Source organism: Topomyia yanbarensis, unplaced genomic scaffold (genome assembly GCF_030247195.1).
Source record: "Topomyia yanbarensis strain Yona2022 unplaced genomic scaffold, ASM3024719v1 HiC_scaffold_264, whole genome shotgun sequence".
NCBI classification, from domain to species: Eukaryota; Metazoa; Arthropoda; class Insecta; order Diptera; family Culicidae; genus Topomyia; species Topomyia yanbarensis.
The window spans coordinates 13,102-39,931 of NW_026683453.1; the positions used below are offsets into that span (position 1 = coordinate 13,102).

Below are 26,830 nucleotides of genomic sequence, written 5' to 3' on the forward strand. Positions count from 1 at the left end.
GCAGGAACCATGGAGGCGGAGTTCTTATTGCAACGCGTTCTCGATTTAAATCACGCCAACTCTTTTCCCCTAATTGCTCATGTGTAGAACAAATATGGGTCGCTCTAACGCTTTCAAAATCTACGTTATTCATTTGCGTAATATATATTCCTCCGAATCGTACCAGTGACGTAATATTGTTTAATGAACATCTTAGCTCTGTTGCATGGATCGCTTCACAAATGAAAATTAGTGATAATTAGGGTTCGCAGTACCGACCCTTTTTGACGAGAACCGGTACTACGGCCCTCAGTACCGGTAAAGTACCGGTACTCGAATATTTTTTTAAAAAATCGGAAAAAGCTTCAAAGTGAAATTAAATGCTCAAACTGATGACCTTATTCTCAGATGATTGATTTGTGCTGATCAAAAAAACATGTTTATTATTTTTAATTTATTCGGAATGGCACGAGTCATTTCAGCAGAAAATATTTTTCGTATGCGGCACCTTCTTTTATTTCGAAATCTAGGTCACTTTGAAATCAATAACTAAGCGGTGCGACTTTTGTCGACTTCAACAGATGGTAAATGTAAGAAACACTATTAACAACAGTAAATCAAAGCGAGAATGACAGTAAATCCGGGCAGGTTGCTCGCATTCCCTCTCTTGATTTTCTGTAAATTGGTTTCGACCTGCATACCAAGGCTCCTTGCTTTCCTGTAAACTATGGAGTTTTGCTGAATTTTCCGATCACTAACAATTACAAAGTGCTGAACAAAACAAAGCACTAATGGAGCTAAGACAAGAAATGGAACAAAACAGCGCAAAAATCAACAAAATTTTGCAACACATTCCAAGTGTACTTCAAGATCGAGCTGGCCGAAAGGATAGTAAACGTCCCAGGATTGATGGCGATTCTGATCAGTCTGTTTCAAACGTCACTGAAGGTATAAAAGATATCGATCCTAACGTAGTAATACCACTGGCTGTATGGAAAACGCACGAAGATTTATTTTGGCTTTACCTATCCGGCTTCAATCCAAATGCTACAGAGTATGACATACGCGGTTTGGTGCAGCGAAACCTGAACACCAGCGAAACTGTTGACGTTCGAAAATTAGTTCCCAAGGGCAAAAATCTTGACGAACTTTCCTTCGTGTCGTTCAAAGTTGGAGTTGGTATGCTAAAATCCGTATCACTGTTAAAGTCCACCCGGCAGAAGGGGATCATCTTCCGCGAATTTGACTTCCACACCAGATCGGCTTTTCAGTTTCAATCGTAGCAACTGGGACGAATCACAACCGACAACCGCGCTCACTGCCTGTTTGTCACCTATCATTAACACTAGTCCGACTCTAAACACCTTATTCACACCACAAAGCTCCGATCTCGGCCCGAAAACTAACAACTTACACAACGAAACTAAACGTCCATTCACGATCTTTTATCAGAACACGAGAGGGCTCCGCTCCAAGACCCGGCAACTCTTTGGAGCACTTTCGATTACTGATTATGACGTTGTGGTGTTTACTGAAACATGGCTCAACGACAATATACTTAATACTGAGCTGACCGATGAGTATGCAATATATCGTTGTGATCGAAATTCTTCCACAAGCCGGCACAGCCGTGGTGGTGGTGTTTTGATAGGTATAAAGAAAAACAATCGAAGCAATATTGTAGCTATCGATAGGGCTGAGTCTCTAGAGCAGATTGCCGTTCAAGTCACATGTGGGACCGTATCTATCGTTATTTGTACGCTGGAGCTTTGATGACGAAATCGGATGCTTTATCCCTAATAATGCATCCTCTGATCACGAGCTGTTGTTAGTCGAAACTATGATCGCTTCTGGTTTACAACAAGTAAACTACCTGACGAATGACAATGGAAGATTACTTGATTTAGCCTTTGTAAGTAGTGCCAGTGATTTTGAAATCCTAGAACCACCCGTACCGCTAATGAAATTGGATCGTCATCATCATCCGTTTGTATTGACCATTGAGACTCTGTACGGTTCACCAGTGATTGACGATGTAGATGTGGGGTATGATTTTAATCAATGCGATTACGACGAGCTAAATACGAGAATTTCAAACATCAATTGGATTGAAATATTATCACTAGATACTCTTGACGAGGCTGTGGACAGGTTTTATCGTGAATTGGGCTTAATTTTTCAACAACACGTGCCTCTGAGAAGGCGAAAGCGCCGTTGCACAAATATACGCCCCTGGTGGAACGATGAGCTGCGCAATCTGCGAAATCGGTTAAGGAAGGCTCGTAAACGATTTTTCCGGACAAGAGGTGAAGATGATAAATCGTTTGTGCGAGATTTAGAGCGACAATTTCAATCATTGAATCCATCTTGCTTTCGATCATACGTTTCGCGACTTGAGAGTAACATGAAGGACGAGCCGAAGCAATTTTGGGCTTATTTGCGGAACAAAACATCCACCCGTGGATTTCCTGAAAACGCGAACTACCGTGACAGGACCTCAACGACACCTGGAGTCAGCAAATCTATTCTCGTCTTTCTTTCAAAGCGTGCTAAGTAATAACCCACCACCTTTGTCTGAATCGTACCTGAGTAGTCTGCCGACGTTCTCCTTGAATTTGCCTGTAGCATCTTTCACCGAACGCGAAGTGTACACCAATCTACGTGGTGTTGACGGTTCAAGGGGACCAGAATCGGACGGAATACAACCGTGTTTCGTCAAGGAATGCTCTTCATCGTTAGCTGTACCGATATCCATGCTTTTCAATCGCTCTCTCGGTGAAAGTATTTTTCCCGCCAAGTGGAAGAAGGCTTTAATAACACCAATTCATAAAGCCGGTAACGTCCATGACGTCATAAATTACAGGGGAATTTCAATCCTGAGCTGCCTTCCAAAAGTTCTTAAAAGTATGCTGTTAGATATTCTCTACCCTGCAGTAAAACACATCATCACTACAGATTAGCATGGGTTTGTTAGAAAGCGCTCAACAACGTCGAACCTAATGAGCTATGTGTCAACGCTGATTGATAAATTAGAGAAACGACAACAAATTGATGCAGTGTATGTAGATTTCTCCAAAGCCTTCGATCGCCTTCGTCATCAGCTAGCTGTTGAAAAGTTGAGGCGAATCGGATTTCCGGACTGGCTGACCAATTGGATCTTCTCGTACCTTACAAACCGCAGTGCATCTGTGCGACTTGGAACTGTACTTTCAGACCCATTCGACATCATATCGGGTGTACCTTGGACCTCTTCTCTTCGTGCTCTTTGTGAATGACATTTGCAGCGAATTGACATCGTGTAAGGTGATGTACGCAGATGATCTGAAAATTTATCGCATCGTAACAACTCTGGTAGATTGTTGTGCACTTCAGATGGACATAGATAGGATCATGGGTTGGTGTGATCGAAACACGAATTCACACGAATACTCTCGCCAATTACGTTTGAGTATGCAGTGAGCGCTGCCCCAGTAGAACGAGTTTCATCAATCTACACACCTAGAAAAAATAGTGTAAATTTACGTCTCCTGACCCTGACATATACGAGCATCAAAAATGACTTAGTTTTACGTTTGATTTTAATTTTACATGACGTTTAATTTCGTAAATCGTGTAATTTTACTCCACATACAGCGTTTGTTCTGAATAGTAGGAAGTGTAATTTTATGTCATTGCGCATGTAAAGTATATGTTTCATGTAAAATTAAACGGAACACGGTAATGTTCCGTCATTTCGTAAATTACGGTTTGTTGAATTGTGTCATGTTTGCAATTACGTCAACGATAAAGTTCAGATTTTTTTGGTGTGTAGGACCTTGGTGTTATACTTGACCGTAAGCTACGTTTCATCGAACACTTCAATGCAGTAACTGCTAAAGCCTATGCAGTACTAGGACTCATCAAACGAAACACCCAAGATTTCAACGACGTCTACTGCCTTAAGGCACTGTACATCAGTCTGGTACGCAGCATTCTAGAGTATGGAGTTATCGTTTGGTCCCCGTATCACACCGTACACATTAATCGCATAGAACGGGTGCAAAAGAGCTTCGTCTGGTATGCCCTTCGACGGCTTCCTTGGCTAAATCGATTTGAACTACCACCGTATGAGCATCGTTGTGCTCTTATCAACCTGCCTACGCTACGAAACAGGAGAGTTTTTCTGCAGCGACTTTTTGTGTTAGATCTTCTCGCTGACAACATTGACTGCCCTCTGATTCTCACTAAGCTGGACTTCAACGTTTCTGGTAGGTCTCTGCGGAGAATGCACTTCTTTCGGCGCTCTACTCATCGCACGCAGTACGGCCAGAATAATTCGGTAGATGTTTGCTGTCAGCTCTAGCAATAGCGTTTTTCATCATTTTGACTTTAATTTAAGTAGAGAAATGTTCAAATTGAAAATAGGTTTAAGTTAGTATAGTATTTCAGTCTGTACGAAAATTATCAATTCGAAGACAATATATATATATATATATATATATATATATATATATATATATATATATATATATATATATATATATATATATATATATATATATATATATATATATATATATATATATATATATATATATATATATATATATATATATATATATATATATATATATATATATATAAATAAATGTAAATGTAAAATCGCCCATTTGGAGTAGTTCACACAGTCTAAAATTGTTAGCTACTAAATCGCTGTTCGTTCTTTTATAAATAAAGGTTTAAGAACAAACCAAAGACATGACTTAGACCATAGTCTTATTACGCACAACCCAGTTAATAATGGAATCCTATCAGAATGTCGCTAATAAAAAATAGCAAATTTTTACGTCTCTACGACTATATGTGAATATTTTGAAATTTAGTACAAGTTCGTTATAATTTAATTTCGACAAAATAATGCAGGAATTTAAACATACCGTTCAGTACAACGTGAGCTAGTAATCTTAAACTTATAGAAGGTAATTAGTATAATTAAAAGTCATCTTGCAGACCGATATTTTGAAACAGTGGGACCCTAGAGAGTCCTCATATTTTTCATAAAAAAAAAATTGTATGGTACCGAAAATACCGGAATTGGCTTTTGTTCAGTACCAGTATTACGGTACCAAAAATGGGTCGGTATTCCCGGGATTTTCGGTACCGGTATTACCCGGGATTTTCGGTTAGTGATAATATGGTAATACTTGGCGATTTCAACTTCCCAGGTATTACATGGGTCTCCTGTCCCGCTAAGTACCTCTTCCCTGACAACACATTCTCCACCGTTAGTCACCTAGCATCAGAACTGCTGGATGGTTACAACACCGCTGGTCTAGGATAAATTAACAACATCGTTAACAGTAACGGCCGTGTACTTGACCTATGCTTCATTAGTTTAGACTTAATTAATGACTGTTCCATTTCTGAAGCACCGTCTCCGCTTGTAAAGAAATGCCACCATCTTCAACCTGTCGAGATATATCTGAGTCTATCTATTATGATTACAAAAATGCAAATTTCCTCGCCATGAACTAATTTTTGAGTAGCATCATCTGGAGCAATGTTGTCGATGGAAGAGATGTCAACGAATCTGCAACCGTCATATCGAACGTTCTACTATACGCTATAGACCAGTACGTACCCAAAAAGTTTTAAAAACTCCCTGCTCCCCTCAAATCTCGAAATTTCGCAAGCACCCGCTGAAAATTCGTTACATTAACGTTTAAACAAACGTCTCTCTCGTATCCACGAACAACGAACTCAAAATCATCTAAAGTCCAATCCAAAGGCCTTTTGCGATTATATAAATAATCAAAGGAAGGAGTCGGGTTTACCATCGGTCATGATCCGTGATGCAAAAGAGGCTTCATCCACCGATTCATTGCGATTTATTTTGTAAGCAATTCAGCAGTGTTTTTACATACGATAAACTGAACTCTTCACAAATCTCTACTGCTGTTCTTGGAGTTCCATGTGGGCTCCCCATCGGTCAACATCCACGTATTACTTCTGATGCAGTTATTACTGCATGTAGAAAGCTAAAAAAACCATGCAACTTCGGTTCTGATGGGATCCCAGCGATTGTTCTAAAACAATGTTCTGCTAGTCTCGCTACACCTTTATCGTGCCTTTTCAACGACTCTCTGCAATCAGGAATTTTTCCTAACTGTTGGAAGTTGGAAGCGATCCTTTGTTTTCTCGCATTTTAAAAAAGGACGTAAACGCGACGTGCGCAATTATCGCTGAATTGCAGCCTTGTGCGCTACATCCAAACTATTCGAGTCAATCGACCTGGAGTTTGTCACTCACAACTGCCGTAACAAAATAGCTGAAAACAACATGAATTTATTCCTAAGTGATCTACCAGTACAAACTTAGTTTCATACACATCCTACATAACTCATGCACTCCAACAAAGACATCAAGTTGACGCGATTTATACAGACCTTACTGCAGCTTTCGACAAGATCAACCACTGTGTAGCTGTTGCCAAACTCGAACAGCTGGGTTTTAATGTACCTTTTCTTAGTTGGTTACATTCTTACCTATTTGACCGTCAAATGAGCGTTAAAATTGGAGATACTGTTTCCCTACCATTTGCTGCTACCTCCGGAGTTCCACAGGACAGCCACCTGGGACCCATAATCTTCCTGTTATACATGAACGATTTCGACCCTTCACTAAAATGTGTCAACCTTTCCTATGCCGATGACTTCAAGCTATTCACCATCGTAAAATGTCTTGATAATGCAAGACTTATTCAATGCGATCTAGAAATCTTCACCAATTGGTACAGCAACAATCAGATGGTCTTTTTTTACAATGGAGAAGACCTTTACGTCCTAGCCCAGTACACGTGCTATTGGTAGGGTCCAAGCTACCGCACGGGGTGCACTGGGGGCGTGTCGGGCTCGAATGGTGACGCTGCCATTAATACCGACTAAACTCCATTGGGCTCCGCCATCGTTCCTCCCAGGAACTACCTCTCGGTATTACTTCTGGGGGGATGGCTGTACTTAATGTACTCATTCACTCTCACTCACGCGCTCATACGTCCTGTATGAGGCTTACTTGGGTGCTATCTCTATCGCACCTTGATTCACTCTCAAACACTTGTAGCCGTCGCTGACCGATCTTCTGGAAGCGCGTAGTTTTAGCGCCACTCCTTTCGGAGACTACCGCCAAGTTTGAGATGCCCGGATGAGACTGCAAGAATGCTAGTCAAGAAAAGAATCCTTTCTTTGAAAGAATCCAGATCGGTTCAGCTAGGCACACAAGCTAAACCCCAGAACAGGTCCAAATACCCTAGACGGCTGAACTCCCCAAGAACCAAAGCTCACCTTCTAGATCCCACAGTCGAAACTCCCCATAGCCAAAAAGCTTATCATCACTGGCAGGGTTAATGTTTGCCACCAGATCGCGCTATCAACGTGGAAGAGAATCTACCTAATTCAAATCTGCCACGCGGCAGAGAAAAAGTGAACGAAACATAATCGGGGTGACGTGGGAAATATTTCAGTAAACTAAAAACTCTATTTCAGCTACACTAATATGAAACATTTACTCAAAACAAAACATAATTACATTATTCCAATCGATGTATTTTTAATATTCTAGTTTGGTTTTTTCGAGTGTTCCCGGTAAGCATGCTTTCTATTTGCTCATTTTCTCTACAGGCCTAACTCTCTATTGTGTGCGTTTTTTTCTCTCTATCTGTTCTTCTGTGTGCTTTCAAAAATTCGACCCAACAGGCTACGGGCTCTGGAGTGGCAAGCGAAACGCGGCTATTGCTTGTACACCCGGGTGTTTTTTATAATATGTGCGTCTCGAGGGTGCTATCGAGAACGCCGTCACATGTGCACATGGATCTGTGATCACGTCATGAGCGTGGCCCGTCTGAAAGCGGGGGCTCGTAAAACTTACCGGAGGACGGTCTCAAAATTCTTTAAGGGTCGTCTTCTCTGGACGCCACTTCACCACTAGTGATAATTCGAACGGACTCACCGAATCAGCTGATGAATGAAGACGATGATGCTGCTACTGCTGATGTGCGCGGGGGCAACGAGACGATCAGATGAACTGCTATCGCCTCGGCCGAATCTGACCAGCTGTTACTGGTTGACGATTGCTTCGATTACCGGCCGAAAAGGGATGATTCGAACCGGCACTTCAGATGGTCACCGGAAGATTTGGGAACTTCCGATGGAGCGATGTGTTGGCGTATCGGCTCCCTTCCGACAAAAACGTGCGCCGGGTAAATTTGTCCTGACGGTTGCAGAGTGATGCGAAATACGGCAAGCGGGCGATGAACGTATTGGCGTGCGATCTGAACCGAATGATCCTATTTGAAGTAAAAGAAGCCTGGCGGTCGAAAGGGTTATTAGCCACGTGTGTGGTCAGAATTTTAAGCACATTTTACCTTCTATCGTTTCGCACACAGAATCGGTTCGCACTATTTCGCTTTCAACGGACAACGCACACTTCCTAGCTATTAAGAGAAATAGAAATTTATAACTTACTGAAATATCAGCCACGTCACGGGCTTTACCTAACTAGGGTATACACGCGGGAAACTAATCGCGGCACTTCCACTCTGCTGAACGGTTTGGGACAAAGTGATTAAAGCCTGATTTCCTCAGATTAAGAAAGGGAGTCTCAAAGTACCCGGAAGTACGTCATTTTCTGAGAATTCTTCGGGATTACTCGGGATCTCAGATCATTCAACCATCTAGTTCGTTCTGGCGTAAGCAAGCGGTCTAGCTTTCCCTTTCCCTCAACTTTACTGTAAGGATTCTTCTTGGAATTAGTATTCCCGCAATCTCACTCGGGCTTGAAAGAAACGAGTGTGATCTTCGGATACAGAAACGGTTGGACTTATTGAAGGTAGGACACATTGCCTAAATTTTGGCGGATGGAAGAATTAGCTTTGATTAACGTAATTGAAATGTGTATTCTATGTCTGATACTTGATGATTTATTTGTCGGATTTTGTGGGTGTAAATTATAGGCTTGTTAATGAATTGAATGCATAAGTTATTATATATATTCAATTCAAAATATTTACAATCTTAACATACTAGGAATGTACAACTGTTACACACTCCACATAAGGCTGACTTTTGTGCTCACCTTTTTCGTTCCTTGCGAGGCTGACTTGTGTGCTCACCTTACTCATTCCTTGCTAGGCTTACTTTTGTGCTCGCCTCACTCATACCATGTGAGGCTGACTTGGGTGCTCACCATATAACCTGATTCACTCTCAATCGTGCCACTCTATTATACCTCTGTCACTCCCCCTGCCATCCCATGTGGGACATTTTTCTTATGCCCCACTTCTGATATACCATGCGAGGCTGACTTGTGTGCTCACCTTTTTCATTCCTTGCTAGGCTTACTTTTGTGCTAGCCTCTACCATACCATGTGAGGCTGGCTTTTGTGCTCAACCTTAACATGCCGCGTGAGACTGACGTGGATGCTCACCCTTTCACTCCCCTGCCACGCCATGAGGCATCGATAGCTAAGTCCCAACATACTACGCTACGACCCTCCCGTCTTGGCATGAGGCAGTCCACTTATACGCCTATACACTCACTCTTCTGTCTTGCTTCGGGGTGGCTGGGTTTACCCCTTACGCGGTTGCCTTTCGCTGTGCCAAACCTGCCTCGGCATGAACAGACCATTCACTCCCTTTTTTGCGCTTGGCCTTTTTCGCTCCAGCTAACCAATCACTAGTTAGCCGTGCCCGTCGTCTGTTGCTCGGTTCGCCAGATTACCTGTAGCCTACTGGCAATCTGGATGGTAGCAGCCGAGACTGCGTTCCACTTCTCCACCGATTGACACATCCGCTGAATAAGGGTATCAGGGGTTGTGTCCCAGCCACAGACGTCAAGCATTGCTCTTCTTTCGACGTCGAACCGAGGACATACGAACAGTTTGTGTTCGGCAGTTTCGTCTACACCTGGGCAGTCCGGGCAGGCTGGGACCTCCGCGTGCATGAACCTGTGGAGGTACTGTCGGAAACAGCCATGGCCTGACAGGAATTGTGTCAGGTGGAAGTGAACTTCCCCATGGGGTCTTCCCACCCAGCTCGATATGCTAGGTATCAGCCGGTGGGTCCAGGAGGAGTTGTCCCACTCGCACTGCCATCTGGGGACGGAGGTCACCCTGGTTCGCTCGCGGGCTCCCCTATTTCCACGTAGCTCGACTGGCATCATGCTCGCTATCACGCAGGATGCATCGTGTGATACCGTGCGGTAGGCAGATATCACTCTGAGGCACATCACGCGGTAGGTGCTCTCCAGGTTCTGTAGGTAACTGGTTACCCTCAGTGCTCTTGACCATGACGGGCCGCCGTACCTGAGGATAGATACGGCAACGCCTGTCAGTAGCCTACGTCTACTGGCGCACACCTTTGAGCTGTTGGACATCATTCTCGATAGAGCCGTAACAGCAGTCGACGCTCTCTTGCATGTATAGTCGACATGGCTGCCGAAGGTCAGCTTGTCGTCTATAATGACTCCGAGAGACTTCAGACTTCGCTGTGAAGTGATCGCGACTTCTCCCACATGAATAACTGCATGTTGTGCCGACTTGCGGTTGTTGACGATAACTACCTCCGTCTTATGATGAGCGAGCTCCAGGCCTCTCGCGCTCATCCAATCAGATGGTCTTGAATGCATCTAAGTGCTCCGTAGTATCCTTTACTCGTAAGCATTCCTAAATTATTTTCAATTATGAACTCTATGGCAATAATCTTCGGAGAGATACTTCTGTTAAGGATCTAGGCGTAATTCTTGACTCAAAGTTAACATTAAGAGACTATGTTTCATACGTATCATCAAAAGCTTCCAGAACATTTGGATTTATCTTTCGTACAACCAAAAATTTCAGAACTTCGCACTGTTTAAAGTTTCTCTATTGCTCTCTAGTACGCTCGATATTAGAATATGCATCAGTGGTCTGGGCACCATTCTATCAAAACAGCGTCAGCCGAATCGAGACCGTTCAACGCAAGTCCTTACGATTTGCCTTGCGCCATCTTACCTGGAATGACCCGATAAATTTGCCCGAAAGAACAATTCAAAACTTGTCTCGTTTAAAAGAGCAGCAAGTTTCCGGATAGTGAGTATAGCAGTGATATTGATTTGTTTGTGGTAATATTATTCTACCAAACGCAAAAAATGTACGGAGTAAAAATATTCAAAGTTAAAATTTTATTTACGCAAAATTGGCTAAATGTGGGTCATTTGTGTCTTCGGAGGTATTTATTAACGTATCAAGTCTCACCTTCTGATACTGCATGTGTAAAGATTCATTCCCCTAAAAGCGAGATATTTTTAAGAGCTATTCATTGAAACGCAATCTTCAAAAATAATCATTTACAATTATTATTCTAGACCCCCCGGTAAAACATTTCAAATTTAGTCTCAGATGAAAGAGGAGTATCTAAGCTTTCGATTAGTGAGTACCTCAGCGATACCGATTTTTTTGTCTAAATATTGTTCTATCAGAGACACCGTGAGATGTCTAACATTACCTACTACATCTTTTGCATATCCACACTTTCTGTTTTCCTCCAGACGCCAGCTCCATCGTTGGTTATTGCAAACACATTTTGCTGACACTTTACTCACTTTATTAAAAAAGCTTTTCACTCATCTAAATTCGAACGTGAGACGTCGCAGGTAAGACGGTATCGAAAATGATGCCATGTTTCCAATAACCGGTATGTGAAGAAAAGTAAGCGAGGATAATAGGAGAAACGCAAGGTTGACTGGTCCTTTTAAATACACGATTCTATTATTTTGTTTTAGATGTAATCCCTTTCCGACAAAAATCAATACACTCTTGCAATGCTGTAATTAGGGTTCGCAGTACCGACCCTTTTTGGCGAGAACCGGTACTACGGTACTGAAGCCCTCAGTACCGGTTGTACCGGTAAAGTACCGGTACTCGAATATTTTTTTTAAAAAAATCGAAAAAATCTTCAAACTGAAATTGAATGCTCAAACTGATGATCTTATTCTCAGATGATTGATTTGTGCTGATCAAAAAACATGTTTATTGTTTTTAATTGCTTCGGAATGGCAAGACTCACCTCACAGAAGATATTTTTCGTATTTTTTTATTTCGAAATCTAGGCCACTTTAAAATCAATAACTGCTAAGTGGTGCGACTTTCGTCGACTTGAACAGATGGTAAATGTATGAAACCCTATTAACAACAGTAAATCAAAGCGAGAATGGCAGTAAATCCGAGCAAGTTAATCGCATTTCCTCTCTTGTTTATTCTGAAAATTGGTTTCGACCTTTATGTCGTTTGCCTACTATTCTCTAACACATATCAAGGCTCCTTACTTTCCTGTAAACTATGGAGTTTTGCTGAATTTTCCGATCACCAATAATTACAAATCGCCCCATTTGAAGCAGTTCACCAAGTCTAAAACTATTAGCTACTAGCTCGCTGTTCATTCTTTTATAGATAAAGGTTTAAAAGCAAACCAAATACAGACATGTCTTAGACCATAGTCTTACTACGCGTGAATAATGGAAACCAATCAGAATGTCGCTAATAAAATTTTAACTTCTAGAATTATTATGATGATAGCCCTACCTCATTCCCACACAAAGGGGTTATCTCGACGATTTATCTAGAAGGAAAATTAATATAATTAAACGTTATCTTGCAGACCGATATTTTGAAACAGATCCCTCTGCTGAGTTAACATATTTGTCATAAAAAATTGTATAGTACCGAAAATAAATATTTGCGATTCGTGGAATACAAAACACATGGTTTAAATTTCGCTTTTCTTATATCTTTATTTGTATTTTCACTCCTACAGAAATTATCCGACTGATTCTAACGATTTTATTCAACCTTTCCATCGACACTTCTCGGTAAGGACTCATTGAATTCTAGTAATCGAAATTTTTTGATTATGTTCCGCAGCGTTATCGCAGTTATCCTTCATGAATCATAACAATACGTACTATCTGTGCATCATAATTTTTTTTTGGTAAATTTCGGTTGATTGAATTACAGATTAAGAGAGTTGGTTAGTGTCCTATATAAATATACTATGGCATACACATTTTTTGCTGGACTATGTAACTGTTTTGTTTTTCTTTTGGTTATCTATTGCGGGTTTGTTGCTTTCCTGATTTCTATACAATTTAAGGCTACTTGTTCTAACATAAAATAATATTGTTTTGCTAGCGTATCGCTTTATCCGTAGTTTTATCTCCCGCTTCTTGAAGATCTTACACTTTTAAGTAGTATCTATTGATTGTTTAATAACACTAATATTCATTACGAGTTCTATAGTGTTATATAATATTCTAGATTGTTTTTTTTTTTTTCATTATTTTACACAAAGTTGGAAATTGTTTTATAAACTATATCAATACAACTTAGCGTTCTTCAAAATGTACAATTAAGGTATTAAACAAAGAATTTCAAAGCTGCCTTTTCTTTTACTTGGTTTTGAAACCGACAGCAAAAATTTAGGAAAACCAATATAAGCAGTAAACTTAAACGAAATCATAATGCAGAGATGGAATTTGTTTTTTTAATTTGTTTTACTCGGCTGGGTTTTAGATTTCCTAGAGCAGATACTATAGCAATAAATGTAAATAACTCTATTAAACGTATTAGCAGTTAGCGAACAGTGTGTCCAGTTACTGCTTTTAATGCATCGCACTGGCGGCAGTAATCGTCTTGATCGCAATATGTATACATCCCTTATTTAGTCAATAGTTGTTCAGTTTACATATATCGCTTATGGGGTATTACTCTCAATTCGGCGTAAATTGTAAAATGTCAACGCAAGAACCCAGTGGAGAAAATAGTTTCAGATACTCACGTCGGGATTCCTTTTGGTCAGACTATGTCGAACTTTAATGTTATTTGTACATACGTGAAAGGTTCTGGATCAGGTTTGGGAGCACTGATTTATATTCAGGAGTTTGTAACCGATTCTACATGTCCACTGCTCTCTGATGTCTCTTACGATACTCGTACATCACCTATACAACCGATACTGACAGTGTTATGGCTATTAGTAATTAAAGTTGAATGTCTCGTTTCGTTTTAGACAACACTAAAAAGTGCAAATCTCGAGGTTTTTTTGTTTTTTCAAACAAACTTATTTAACAAGAAGAGACTTTTTGTTTACCCCTTCTGTTAATAATTCAGTAGCTTCAACATTTGTTTATATGGTCGGCGTTAAGTCAGACCGGACTAAGTGACAAAATATTGATTTCGAGAAAAGCGAGTTTAAAGTTTGAATCGCAGCATCCTTTATATTATAATTGGCAAATTATTTTTGCCATAATTCCTGTTTATTGTTGCATATTTAAAATCTGGCAAAAGTTCAATGTAGCTGACGAAATTCTTTATCCAGTACTATCATTATCTCATTTTTCGATGTTTTGCGACTTAGTCCGATCTGACTTAACACCGACCATATAACTGTTTGCTGGTCAAATCCACCGTCTTTCGATCTGTACCGTAAAATTAGTAAAAAGTGCTATAGTGACGTAAAAATCGAAAGAGAATGTAAACAAAGAGAGTCTCATCGTTGGATATGACGTGTTGCATAAAATTTCTAGAAATGAGATGCAGAACTGAATTTAAGTTAAAATACCCTATTCTTTGGGTATTTTTTCATCTTTCTGTGTGCTTTCTCGCCCAGTGAAGGAAGCACTCATGGAAGTGTTGTCAAACAATAAGACGGCCTGTCATACATATGTATTAACTTTTTGGCGGAAACTTTCGTTGCATCCTAACAAAAATTGTTTTCCCACAATTTGAAGAAGAAATTGATCTCTTTTTTTGTGAATTGGAACCTGAGTAGTCAGTTGTTAGTTGAAACTGACAGTAGTTTGGCTTGATGCATCCCAAGCGAAAACCACCTTGATTTGCAACGTTTGAATTGATAGAGGACAAAGTTCAGTAGTAATATTCAGATTGTTTACACTGAAATCATTTTAAAGCTTATATATAATAGTAGTACGGTTAGTTGAATTAAAGGATAACTGAGATTACTACTACTTATTATTTTGTATAGGTTAAATTCCAGGTTCCCAAACGGAATAAGAAAGCACGGATCAATTCACATTATGCTTAAGATTTCGGATAGAAAAGGGCAAAACTCAGAAGTTAATTGGAATAGTGGTATTGATGTTGTAGTTAGGGACAGATTTCTAGGTTTGCGTAGAGAATTAACAGCCCTAAAGCTCAAACCTGAATTTCTGAAGACCAAAGTAGCAAGTAATATCAAATTATAAACATTTCGAAAAAAAACTTGGTGTATTCGTACAGAAATTGGTTCATAAGACCAGCACTAGTTGTAGTATTTAAGCGATTTAAAATCGGATCATTGGTAACATTTATACTAACGAGTTTTAAGTGTGTTTTCGGTGACGATTTACAAGGCATGTTCCTGTAGTCAGACTGACATTGATAACATATTGCTAGACGTCGCCTTCGCTATCGATGCTTCGCTTTAGTCATCCTTTTGAGATAAGAGGCACGTGACGCTACAAATAAATTCTTGTGAACATTCTTGGAAAATCGTTAGTACATGGGCTTGCATTTGCTTCGAGCTAATCGACAAAAACAAACAATCGACAAAAACTCTAATACCATGTAAACAGTCAAAAAAGTGAAGTTTACTTTGACGGTTAGAAGTGTATGGCAATATATTGTATGAATCGAGCTGATAATGATACTAACATTTAGTTTTTTCCGGCGATATCTAAAGGGTTAAAACTGCTCATCAGGTCAGTTTTTGACGTGGCGTCCAGCAGCATCGTTTATGGTTGCCGACATGAACTGTCTAATTTTCCACGGTTTTCAGGCCATTGTTTTTAAGGCGACATGGTTATCATGTTGGATAACGACGCTAAATCTCTCTGGATATTCACCATCTCTATCGTTTGTTTGCCATTTATCAGTCAGTGTTATTCCAATCGAGCCCCAGATCTGTCAACGGCCTCATTCGAGAAGGATTCAAAGCGATTTTCTTCCTGCTTTTAACTAGAGCACTCTAGTTAGAGTGTGGCCACGAGGAAGAAGAAGACACATGACGTATCCAAAAGAGCATGAAATTTAGCATCTTAACAATAGAAATACGTCAAATTTCATGCTCGTTTGGATACGTCATGTGTCTTCTTCTTCCTCGTGGCCACACTCTAACTAGAGTGCTCTACTTTTGACAAGTCTCGTGGTCGATTGGAATGACATTGACAGATAAATGGTAAACAAACGATAGAGATGGTGAGTCTTATCCAGAAGGATTCAGCGTATTTAATGTTCGATTAAACGCAGACGCACAGGGAGAGAAGCAGACACGTTTGCCGCTGAACCACCGGCACCGCAAAAAGCCTATTTTATATGTCACACCGAGAGTGCTTCTCACAGTTACAAAAACACTGAAATCTTCGAATTCGTTTCGATTTACGTACATGATTTAGAAATATGAGTCGTCTGTTTTCTGGATTTCTTCTACGCCTAACTAATGCAGTACTGACTATAGCTTCAAAAGGATGACTATTTTGTATCTATGTTATTGTTTGTTTTACTTGGTTGCTTATTCGTGGCTACATCTGTGGTTGTAGTTACTGTGAATAATTTTTTAGGGCATTTAGTCTATACATTAACACAAGTACCCAATTGCCATAGCTTCTGTAATATTTGATTTGATAAAATTTCCTATGTCGCTATGTTATTTGCGCGAATTATTACAAAATATTGAACCTACATGCTCATTCAAAAGTACCCTAAAATGGAGTTCATAATGCGAATTTTGAACGAGCGTGTAAGTAATATGTTCAGAGAGTACAAAGTCCTCATAAGAAGGTTCTTTAATGTGTCGAAACGAAAATTGCGTTGTTTTCAGGTCTAATAGTTGCCAATCTTTTCTAAAATCTACATGGTGACTTAACTGCAATGCACCACACAATGCGAGTAAAAAACGTTTTGACGTTTATTATGGATTCGTTTGCGCTCGATTGTTTCCTGTATAACAACAACGCCATGAAATGCACGCATAGGAAAAATTACCCATGTTCTTTTGACTTAACTTTAGGGTATCTTTGAATAAGATAAATTTAGGTAAATCGCGTTGAAGGTAGCTTCCATCATTGATCCACGTCTAAACAGGTTTTTATACTCAACATTGGGTTAAGTATAGTCGCATTTAAGTAAATTTTACCTAATTTTGAGTATAGCTGCAATAACTCAATAGCACTTTATTGATCGGAATAGCTTGATGGAGACGAAACTCTCGTTTTGTTTTCGAAAACATTAATAAGTGCAATTGAGACATCAGACTCAAAAGTACCTAAATTTAATTTAAAAGAAGCATTTTTTTCAGCTGTGTAGATTATACAATGATTAGCAATACAAGATTCTTTAACATATGGGAATGATTACGTTATACCAAGCGTAAGTATTCACCACCGCTAACAACTCCTTGTTATAGAAAGACTTTGTTCAGAGCATTTGTTGTGCATTAGACCTTTCATGTGAAAATTCTTTTTCTATATACTAGTTTCTTTCGCACTATCGGTTAGAACCTAGAATTTACAGGACTATAGATGAAATAATCAAGAAAGTACGATTTAGGCAAAGTCTAGATATCGAGAAGCCTGGCATCTCTTTACCGATAAACATAAGAAGCAACATGGGTTATAGCGCCTCTATCGTCTAAAGGTAGAACTTGATGTTAAAGTATCTATGTGTGCGTATATCAATATACAAAGTACTATTTTAAGCCTACTCCGGAAGAGGCGCTGTTGTTAGTGCCTCCAGATTTCTGACCGAATTGCCAATGTAACTGATATTTTATATGTAGTTATCGGCTTACGTCTGTTGTTGAAAAGTTGCTATAGACTGACCTGGGTCCTATTGTTCTTTTTTTAATTGCAACAAATTTTAAGGGTTTTTCAAAATAAGGATTGCATGTATGGTCAATGTAAAAGCAAATAGCTACACACTAGAAGTTCGGCTTTCCATGGCGAACAAGCGACAAATTGAATTTTTATTCATGAAAGGCTAGAAATCATTGAGAGTTGAAAAGTAAGTTCACCAGTTTAAATATTCACAGAAATTAGGTGACTTTCAATAAAAAACGAGAAAAAAAATTTCACGTGGAATTTCTATTCTGCGGACAACAGTGAGTTCAAATCTCGACAAACATATGATTAGGGCTCAAAAGCCAACTGTCAAAATTCACTTTGGGGGAAAATTCCGGACCGTCAATCGCCTAGCACAGTCGTTTATAGCAAATAAAGAAAACAGTTTCGCTATGCACCGTGCTTGGGTAATAACGGTTTCTCCAGAATTTCTTAGTTTTGGCATTTGGCTTTTGAACCCTAATCATGTGTTTGTCAGAGAAATGTCAACGAAGCTATGGCAGCAAACAACGGCGACGCATCGTGTATACTCTATAAATTATAACAGAAAACGTATTGTGAGAATGCAACAACCCACTTTGTGAAAATTTAAAACTATACACAGGTAGCAACGCGGCGGCGAAGCATTCATCGCCGAATTCGACCGATTCAGCAGATCTATCTTTTGTCCCTCTCTTTGGTCGACAACCGATGCCCCGGATGAGGCACAATCATTCCAAACATGTATACAAATTCCAATCAAATAGGGATGGGAGGGTAATGCGACCAGATTTCGTTTTTTTTTTCACATAAAACTATTTAAATAGTTACACTACGACGCACGATTCCGACCTAGTACAACCTGCAAAGCAGGGAGACCAGTAGCAAGCAGAACCCTAAACTGAGCGAATGGACCGGACTGGAGCCACTCTCGCTGAGGCCCTGCGTTTCCAGCGAGACCTCGCTGGGGATTACGAACTGCATCGGAGTGGTTTCCGTGTAGGACCAACCCTCGGTGTTCTTGGCCCGAGCAGTGATGAACCATTCGCCTTCCGGCAGCCGGATCGAGCGTTTGATGCTGAAAATAGAGGAAGGATTTGTTAGTTGTGGAACGTGGCGTTGAGATTTATTCGACGCTTACTTCCAAACATCACCGGATTCTTCCTTGTTTTGTTCCGATATTGTGGCATCGATCGTCAAGTATTTCGTCTGGAAAGAAGAAAAATGTTTGTGTCAATGATTGGATATATTTTGTGACGAAAAGTGAAAAGTTTATTCATTAAGGTGGGGCTAAATAATATTTTTTTCAGATAAAAGTTTTTCTGATTAAACTGGTGATCGTGCCAGACAAGGTGCACACTGCTGCAGCTGACTTCGATGCATTCTCAGGAATTGTGGTCCGAAACATCTTCATCCCCCGCAAAGGTATCCACAAAGCCAACTGGACATCACCTGGTCAACAAACTGATGTGATGTGATGTGATTTGAAGCCACCATCAGCTCAAGGTTTTTCCAGTGAATGCGGGTAGACTTACAGTAGCCCCGAAATAGTTTATCGTGAAACCTTCACATTATTGCTGTTACTAAAGGGAAATCAAAAAGGGTTGGGCGGGCCCGTAAGCAGAGACACTTACGCACACCCCGCAGGGGAAAAAGGAGGAAAGTAGTCCCTTCAAACAATAATATTCCAGTCAAAAGATAAACAATTTCGCTATACATGCTTTACCCACCTGATGGTTTGTTTTGAGAAGGGTGCGTCAAACTCATATAAGACCTTCTGAAGAAAACAAGTTTCCTTCAAGTGACTTGGGCTGGCTATCCACGTTCCCTCGCCCAGTCCTCAATTCGTATGATACCCTGTTTCTCCCATCCCTTCCCAGTATTCAATTAATATGTAGTGTGTTTATATTATTACATGTTATCAGGATAATGTATATAATGGAAATTATGATTCATAATGAATATTATATAACAACATGCAATTAATATAACGTATACCATGAATTTAATTATGTTAATGAGCAATATAAAACAATATAGTGCGTATAATAAGAATGAAATCAAAGGGATAATATTGTGATGATAGAGACAATCCATGTGTTGCTGGAAATAAATGATACCAGTACAGTAAAGACCCGCTTTTATCAGTCTCCTGGTGTATTTACGGCTGATGAAGTGTAGACATTGAAAACCTTGGCTCATTACCTATAATAGGGTCGTCCAATCCAAATTTCAATTTTATTTTGCATGTTTCACATCTATAACATAAAATAGATTTGCTCAATCAAGGATTTACTCGAATATTGTTAGGTGTGTCTACTAGCAACCATCAGACGGATTTTCAAGTGAGGCTAACAAAATAGTGCCTTCACTGTATATTAAAATGAAATTTTCAAGTGAATATTAAATAACAATCAAATGCGATGCAATTTAACATAGAAGAAATACTGAAAATAATGGTGCATCGAACGCTCCCGTATCAGATGAGGCTATTTATAGAGGTACAAATAAAGTTTTGAAAATATGTGTGTAATAAGCTTATGAATAAGTATTTTATCATTCCTCAAAGAATAAATACGTCAGATCCTGAAAATGGATTTATGGAGCAAATAGAAATTATCAATGCACCGGTTTTCAATAGCACTACTTCACATAGCATTGGGCTGTACATAAAGCTAATAAATATAACATATTAAATGTGTGTATTCATGATCAGAACTCTAGCTCTATTGATTTTGATACAACCTGTCGAAAGGTGTTGTCGAAGCCAAAATGCCGGGAGATTGATACTGAAATACAGTAGCAAGTGTCAAGTAATATACTATTTTATTCTAAAGTTTTTCTCCCGTTCTATTAGGACTTTCCACTTGATTGTCTTTAAAAACGGTCCACGGTAAAAAAATAAAATTTGAGAACACTGCCATAACTAGTCTCAAGCTCCCCTATCTCGTCATTGTGCAGGTGTAGTCGTACAGCTCCAAAATAAAAAAAAAGCGCGGGTGTTTCACTGCTCCTTCTCACTATAACACCACCTGCAACCAAACAAAAAGAACTGACCTGCTAGCGCGGTGTGGGAATGAGAACACAATCGAAGAACACCCAAAGGAGGAAGAATATAACATTGTATGAAATTGCTTAACCTTACTTTTCCGACTGTTCAACGAGCCTGCTTATTTGGAGCTAGAAATTTGGGCAATAATCCCTTCTATTCCCGTTAAAACGGAAATGGTGCTAAAATATTTTTCATTTCAAAAACAAGTTGACGAAAGCAAGCCAAGCTCCTTTGGTTTGATTTTGCCTCTGTGGTTGTTGATGAGCTGTCAGAAATCTGAATTGATTAAACACTGGGTATGTGGTAGTTTACAACACGATAAAAAGAAAAATTCCAAGCTGTGTAGGTGAAACAAATTATGTATAGAACTCTGCACGCAGTGGGTTGAAGACATCTATACTGACATAATCGAACCGCTGTAAATATTTAGTGTGGATAGTTGATCGGTAGCTGCTTTTCTATTACACACACCACATCTTTTTCAAAGAAACACTAAGAAAAGCCATGCCTACTCCAATCGAATGTTGTGCCGGCGTCGCTTCGTGAATGTTAAAACCTCCTTTCATCACACATAAGGCAAAATTTTTGGGAAAAGTTTAGAAGCAGAACAAATAAAAGGAATGAATATATTAAATTTGTAAGCATAGATTACATAAAGAATGTGAATCAGAACTCGCTCACCATATTTGCCGATCACAATGATTGAATAATTGGTTGAAGCTCCCATCCATGGGGCATATTCCATCCTTAACACACAGACACTTACGGCATTCTGGACCTCTTCAAAACCAGCCGCATATGAAAAAAACTTGAGATCGGACGAATTCAATCACTACCACAGATATAAAACCACCATATTCCGAGACATGACGATGCGAAACATTTCTCATGATGCTGTAGCTGTTCATTCGCGCATTGATTAAAGAAAGCCGCACGCAGAACACATATTATTTCGCCCACTAACACAACACACATCACAAAACTTTAGTTGTTCTTCAGAACAACAGTAGTATGAATCCGACGAAAATAGAATTTTAAGTACCAACTCAACACTGAATCAAAGAAATGCACGGACGCACGTCTGCTCACGACCGGCACTCAACACGCACGGACATCACCTGGTCAACAAACTGAGAACAAACTCGACCACGTTCTAATCAACGGAAATTTCTTCTCCGACAGCACAAATGTACGGCAGTGCAAATATAGATTTATTGTTGTTCATCCGTAAAGCTGCGATTAGCATGGACTGATCGACCATCCAAGTTAATTTTTCTTCGAACAAAATAGTTACTAACAAAACCACCTTCCGTGTGTATACTTACATTTTCGCCCTTGTACAGGATCTGCAGGTCGGATAGCGGTTGGGCACTTCGCACCCTCCACACAGTGTGCAACAGGCCGTTGGAGTAATTGGAATGAATCAGATGAGCAGCTCCGGGCAGCAAACCGAGAATCGTCTTCGCCGATGATTCTCCCAGCGCATTCTGAAACCGGACAATTCCTACATTAGCACATGACCATCTCAAAGTGGGGACAATTCCAAAACTAACCTCGACCTTACACAGATAAGCAACCAGATCCTTCTGCTCGACGTTCCTCACCGTAAGTCGGGTACGCTGGTGGTGGTTGTGGCGATCTTCGTTGATACCGTGTTTGGCACTGGGATGAAGCACTTCATCACCTCGCAACCATTGGACCTTGCGAGCTTCCGGATTGCTGTGATACAGACAGACCAGTTCCGCGTTCTCCCCGATGGCCGTATTCAGGTAATCGACGTGCTTCACTATCGATGGGCTTGCTATTAGGGTGAAATAAAACAAATTAGTGTTACTTAGTCAATCACTAGGGGTTAAGTGCGAGGGATCTGGTGCTGTACTAGTACAAGGAGTAGAATGCCAATCATTTTAGGGTGCAGCTACTTTTTCAAATGCTAAAACGATGATCTGAGAAAAACTGTCAAAATGAAGTAACCGTAACCTTCTTTGTCTTCCGGAAACACTGTAGTGCCACCATCTTCACCTGATCCGGGCTTTGTGGCGTTGGCTGCATGTTAGTTGATTTTATGATTTTAGTGAGAGTTTAATGGAGATGATGATGTGATTAAGAACGTTGGAAAGATTCTGATCGCGTTTGACTGGAAATTCTCATTTCCAATGTTCTCAGAAAAATTATCCACAGCTCAACGATACTTACATTTGATCTGCACATTGACGATCGCACTCACTGGTTCTCCGATACCGTTTTGGGCTAGACACTCATACTCTCCCGCATGATGAGCCTTAACATCGTGAATTTCGAGGAATTCTTTGCGAATCATGATCCCAGTATGTTTGGCGTAGCTATCGTCCAGGTGTTTTCCCTAAAATGTATCTGAATTTATTAAATGTGCGGGTCAGTAGCTTCCACTGTACGAACCCGAAAAGACCACGTGATCGATGGCGTCGGATAACCCAAGGCACGACAGTGAATGATGAACTTGCGATCACGCTGTTGAATCTCCAACTCCCGGTCGGTGTAGTCGGAGTTTCCGTGCGTTATCCGGACGTTGTGTGGTGGGCTGTTTATTTGCGTAAGAGTTTATGTTGAGCTATTCATTACTATGTTTTACAGAATTTAGACAAGCTTACCCTCTAACTTTCAGGGTAATGTAGGCGGACTTCTGAATCGGCAGTACAGTGCACTTGTAGATCGAATCGTCACTGGCGTGCACGTTGCGAATTGTCAACGAAGAATCCTTACCAAGGGATAGTCGAGGATCATTGGTGTGGTTATTGGTTCTCACGTACAGCAGGTGGGAGGTGTTATACCACATCACAATGGTGTTTTCTGGAAGGTAAGAATAGTGAAAATTTATTACGGATATCGGATGGAGAAAAAATGTAGATATATATTACAATTTCGTATGGAACAACTACGGATCTAGTGCAAATATGCTACTTGTGCTAGAACTCATTCAATTCGCTTATTCTACCCGCGATGAGCATCATCATACCAGATCCTTCAGCGCATGCTTAGAAACTCGTTTGTTAAACCCTCTTAGAAGCCCCCCGTAAAAAGACTTCTGTCCCCAGTTTGTGTTGTAGTCTAGAACCAGGATAACTTCTCTGAGGTAACAGGGGACCTTCACTTTGTGTTGTTTCGTAGACCAGAACCAGGTTCATGAAATAACTTCTCACATTTATCTGTTCTTCGACGAACCATGGCTGCCTGCTCTCCGTAAATGTTCACAGCCTGTTGAGAATAGTCTTCTTCAAGAGTTTCCTGAACATATCCAAAAAAACTTATTGGACTATACTGCGAAGGATTCTCAGGTGGCCTTGTTTTTGCAGCAGTATTATACTATGTCCACACTATAGAGTTAAACCATGGCAATAAGAAAAACGTGATCAAGATAGTGTTAAAACACGTTTAAACTCGTTAGTTTGAATGTTGTTTGAACCTCTGTATCTTCCATCTGTCAAACAAGTGACTTCTTAGGAGGCGGGTACAGCGTAGTTGCTAAATCGATTGCCTTCTACGCAGCTTACCTGGGTTCGAGTCCTGTCGAGATTTTTGAACACGAAAAAAGAGGCGAATGGCCCTATGGTTATAACTTCTATAATCGCAATAAAAAAGTGACATTCAAAGAGAATATTTTGGATCACCTCCTCTAACCTGACTGGAAATGCCTGAAATGCCACTTTCAAAGCGATGTTTCTGACCACTTTCTCGTTATCCCGCTCTACCTCGCCGCAGGCTATTTCTAACCATATCATTGGATCGTGGTCCGGCAAACGCTCTTCAACGAGAATTTTTACCTCCGAGGTTGGAGTAAGTGCTTTGGCACAGTTCTCTAAAGTAAATTGATTTGCTTCGGTTTATCTCATGTTTTAGTGCGGTCTTTACCGCAAGATGCATTATATTTCATTCACTGTCTGATTCTTGCTCACTTGCTCACTGGACGTGTCTTCTGGTAAGATACCTACCACAGTGGTCGAAAATGCCAAAAACCGCTTCACACTGCCTTCCAACATCGCATCCAGTACAAGCTCAGAAACAACCCGAAAAGTTTCTGGGATCACGCCAACGAACGGAGAAAGGAAACTGGACTTCCCACTCATATGTCACTTGATGACATCCAAGTGTCTAAGTCGTTCGACATTTGCAACCAATTTCGTAAGCACTTTAGTAGTGTTTTTCCGATGAAATTTTAACAAGCCAGCTAATCTCTGAGGCTGACACCAACGTTCCTCTCCGTCCTCCCATTGGTTTTCATCCTGTCATTACGACTACTACAATTAGTTCAGCATGCGCTAAGCTGAAGCCCTCATCTAATGCTGGACCAGATGGTATCCCTTCTGTTGTTCTGAAAAACTGTGCTAATAGTTTCCTGGTTCCTTTATCAATGCTATTCAATATCTCTCTTAATTCAGAAACTTTTCCGGATTTTAGTAAAATAATCTTATATCTTTCCCGTTTTCAAAAAAGGAGACAAAGGCGTTCTCTCGAACTATCGCGAAATAGCTTCTTTATGTGCAATATCTAAGCTATTTGAAAAGATTGTTCTGGATTTCATCGCCCCTAACTGCTCCGATTACATATCCGAGACACAACGGTTTCATGCCTAAACGATCAACTTCTACTAACTTAATATCGTACACATTCTTCATCATCCATTCCGTGCAAGCAAGACTACAAGTAGACGTCATAGATACCGACTTTTCGGCAGCCTTCGACAAGATCAACCACCAAATAACTGTTTCTAAACTAGACAGGCTTGGATTCAGCGGCTCCTTTTTGAATTGTCTTCACTCTCATCTATTTGGACGTGAAATGATTGTAAAAGTTGGAGACTGCACTACCTCTCAATTTTCTGCCAGCTCTGGGGTTCCTCAGGGTAGTCATCTTTGACCTTTCATATTCTTGCTCTACCTCAACGACTTGAATCTCTCGATAAAATTTATGATATTATCATTTACGTTATTAAAACATCCACCCATGCTGAATTCTTACAGTCCCAGTTCGATATATTCATTAATTGGTGTCATGTCAACAGGATGCAACTGAATGCTTCTAAATGCTCAGTCATCTCTTTCACTAGCAAACATTCCATGATCAAATTAAACTACAATATTTCTCAGAGTGTTCTTCATCGTGAATCGTCCGTGAAGGACTTGGGAGTTCTGCTAGATTCAAAACTGATGTTTAAAGAACACATAGAATACACCATTTCCAAGGCTTTTGGGATTTATTTTTCGTGTTACAAGAGAATTCGTTGATGTACACTGCTTAAAACGTTATATTGTGCTTTGGTTTGTTCTATGCTTGAATATGCAGCTGTTGTTTGGGCACCTTATTACCAAAACGATATTCAACGCATCGAAGCTGTCCAACGCGAATTTGTCCGATTCGAACTTCGGCGACTTCCATGGACAGAACCGCCAAATCTCCCGTCCTACCCGCTGCAGGCTAATCGATCTCCATCTCCTATCTGTTCGTCGGGATGTTTCCAAAGCAACTTTCATCGCCGATCTTCTCCGAATCGACTGCCCTGATCTTCTCCAGTTATTGGATTTCGACATCCGTCGTCGTAGCCTTCGATCCCATCCATTCTTTCGTCTTCCTATTGCCAGAACCAATTATAGTCATAATGAGCCATTCGCCAGTATGTGTCGTTTATTCAACCGATGTTCCCACGTCTGTGACTTTCATCTTTCCCGTACCGTCACTAAGCGATTTTTGTTAATTCCTTGTCATAAGCTTTTGTCCCTATTTTAGTTCTTCAGTAGCAAAATTATTGTGCTAGTGTTAGTTGTATAAACAAACTGTGTAATGTATCATTTGGATGTTTGTAATCTGTTGGTACAAAAGATGAGGAGGTTTTATGCCTGCTGGAGAAAGGGTTTGAATGAAACCTTGCTCCAGGGGGCTTTTCTC

At 40.2% G+C, this 26,830-nt stretch overlaps 1 protein-coding gene across 1 annotated transcript; it reads right to left on the reverse strand.

The window, feature by feature from the left end:
- Positions 1–12,754: 12,754 nt before the first annotated feature.
- Positions 12,755–23,751, reverse strand: LOC131695063 (igLON family member 5-like). Its single transcript, XM_058983592.1, has 8 exons — positions 23,542–23,751; positions 23,330–23,471; positions 23,108–23,273; positions 22,892–22,957; positions 22,465–22,712; positions 22,237–22,398; positions 19,001–19,068; positions 12,755–18,937 (listed from the first exon to the last, which is right to left on the reverse strand). Exons 1-8 carry the CDS (start codon positions 23,724–23,726, stop codon positions 18,712–18,714), a joined length of 1,263 nt encoding a protein of 420 aa, XP_058839575.1. The 5' UTR covers positions 23,727–23,751; the 3' UTR covers positions 12,755–18,711.
- Positions 23,752–26,830: the final 3,079 nt, after the last annotated feature.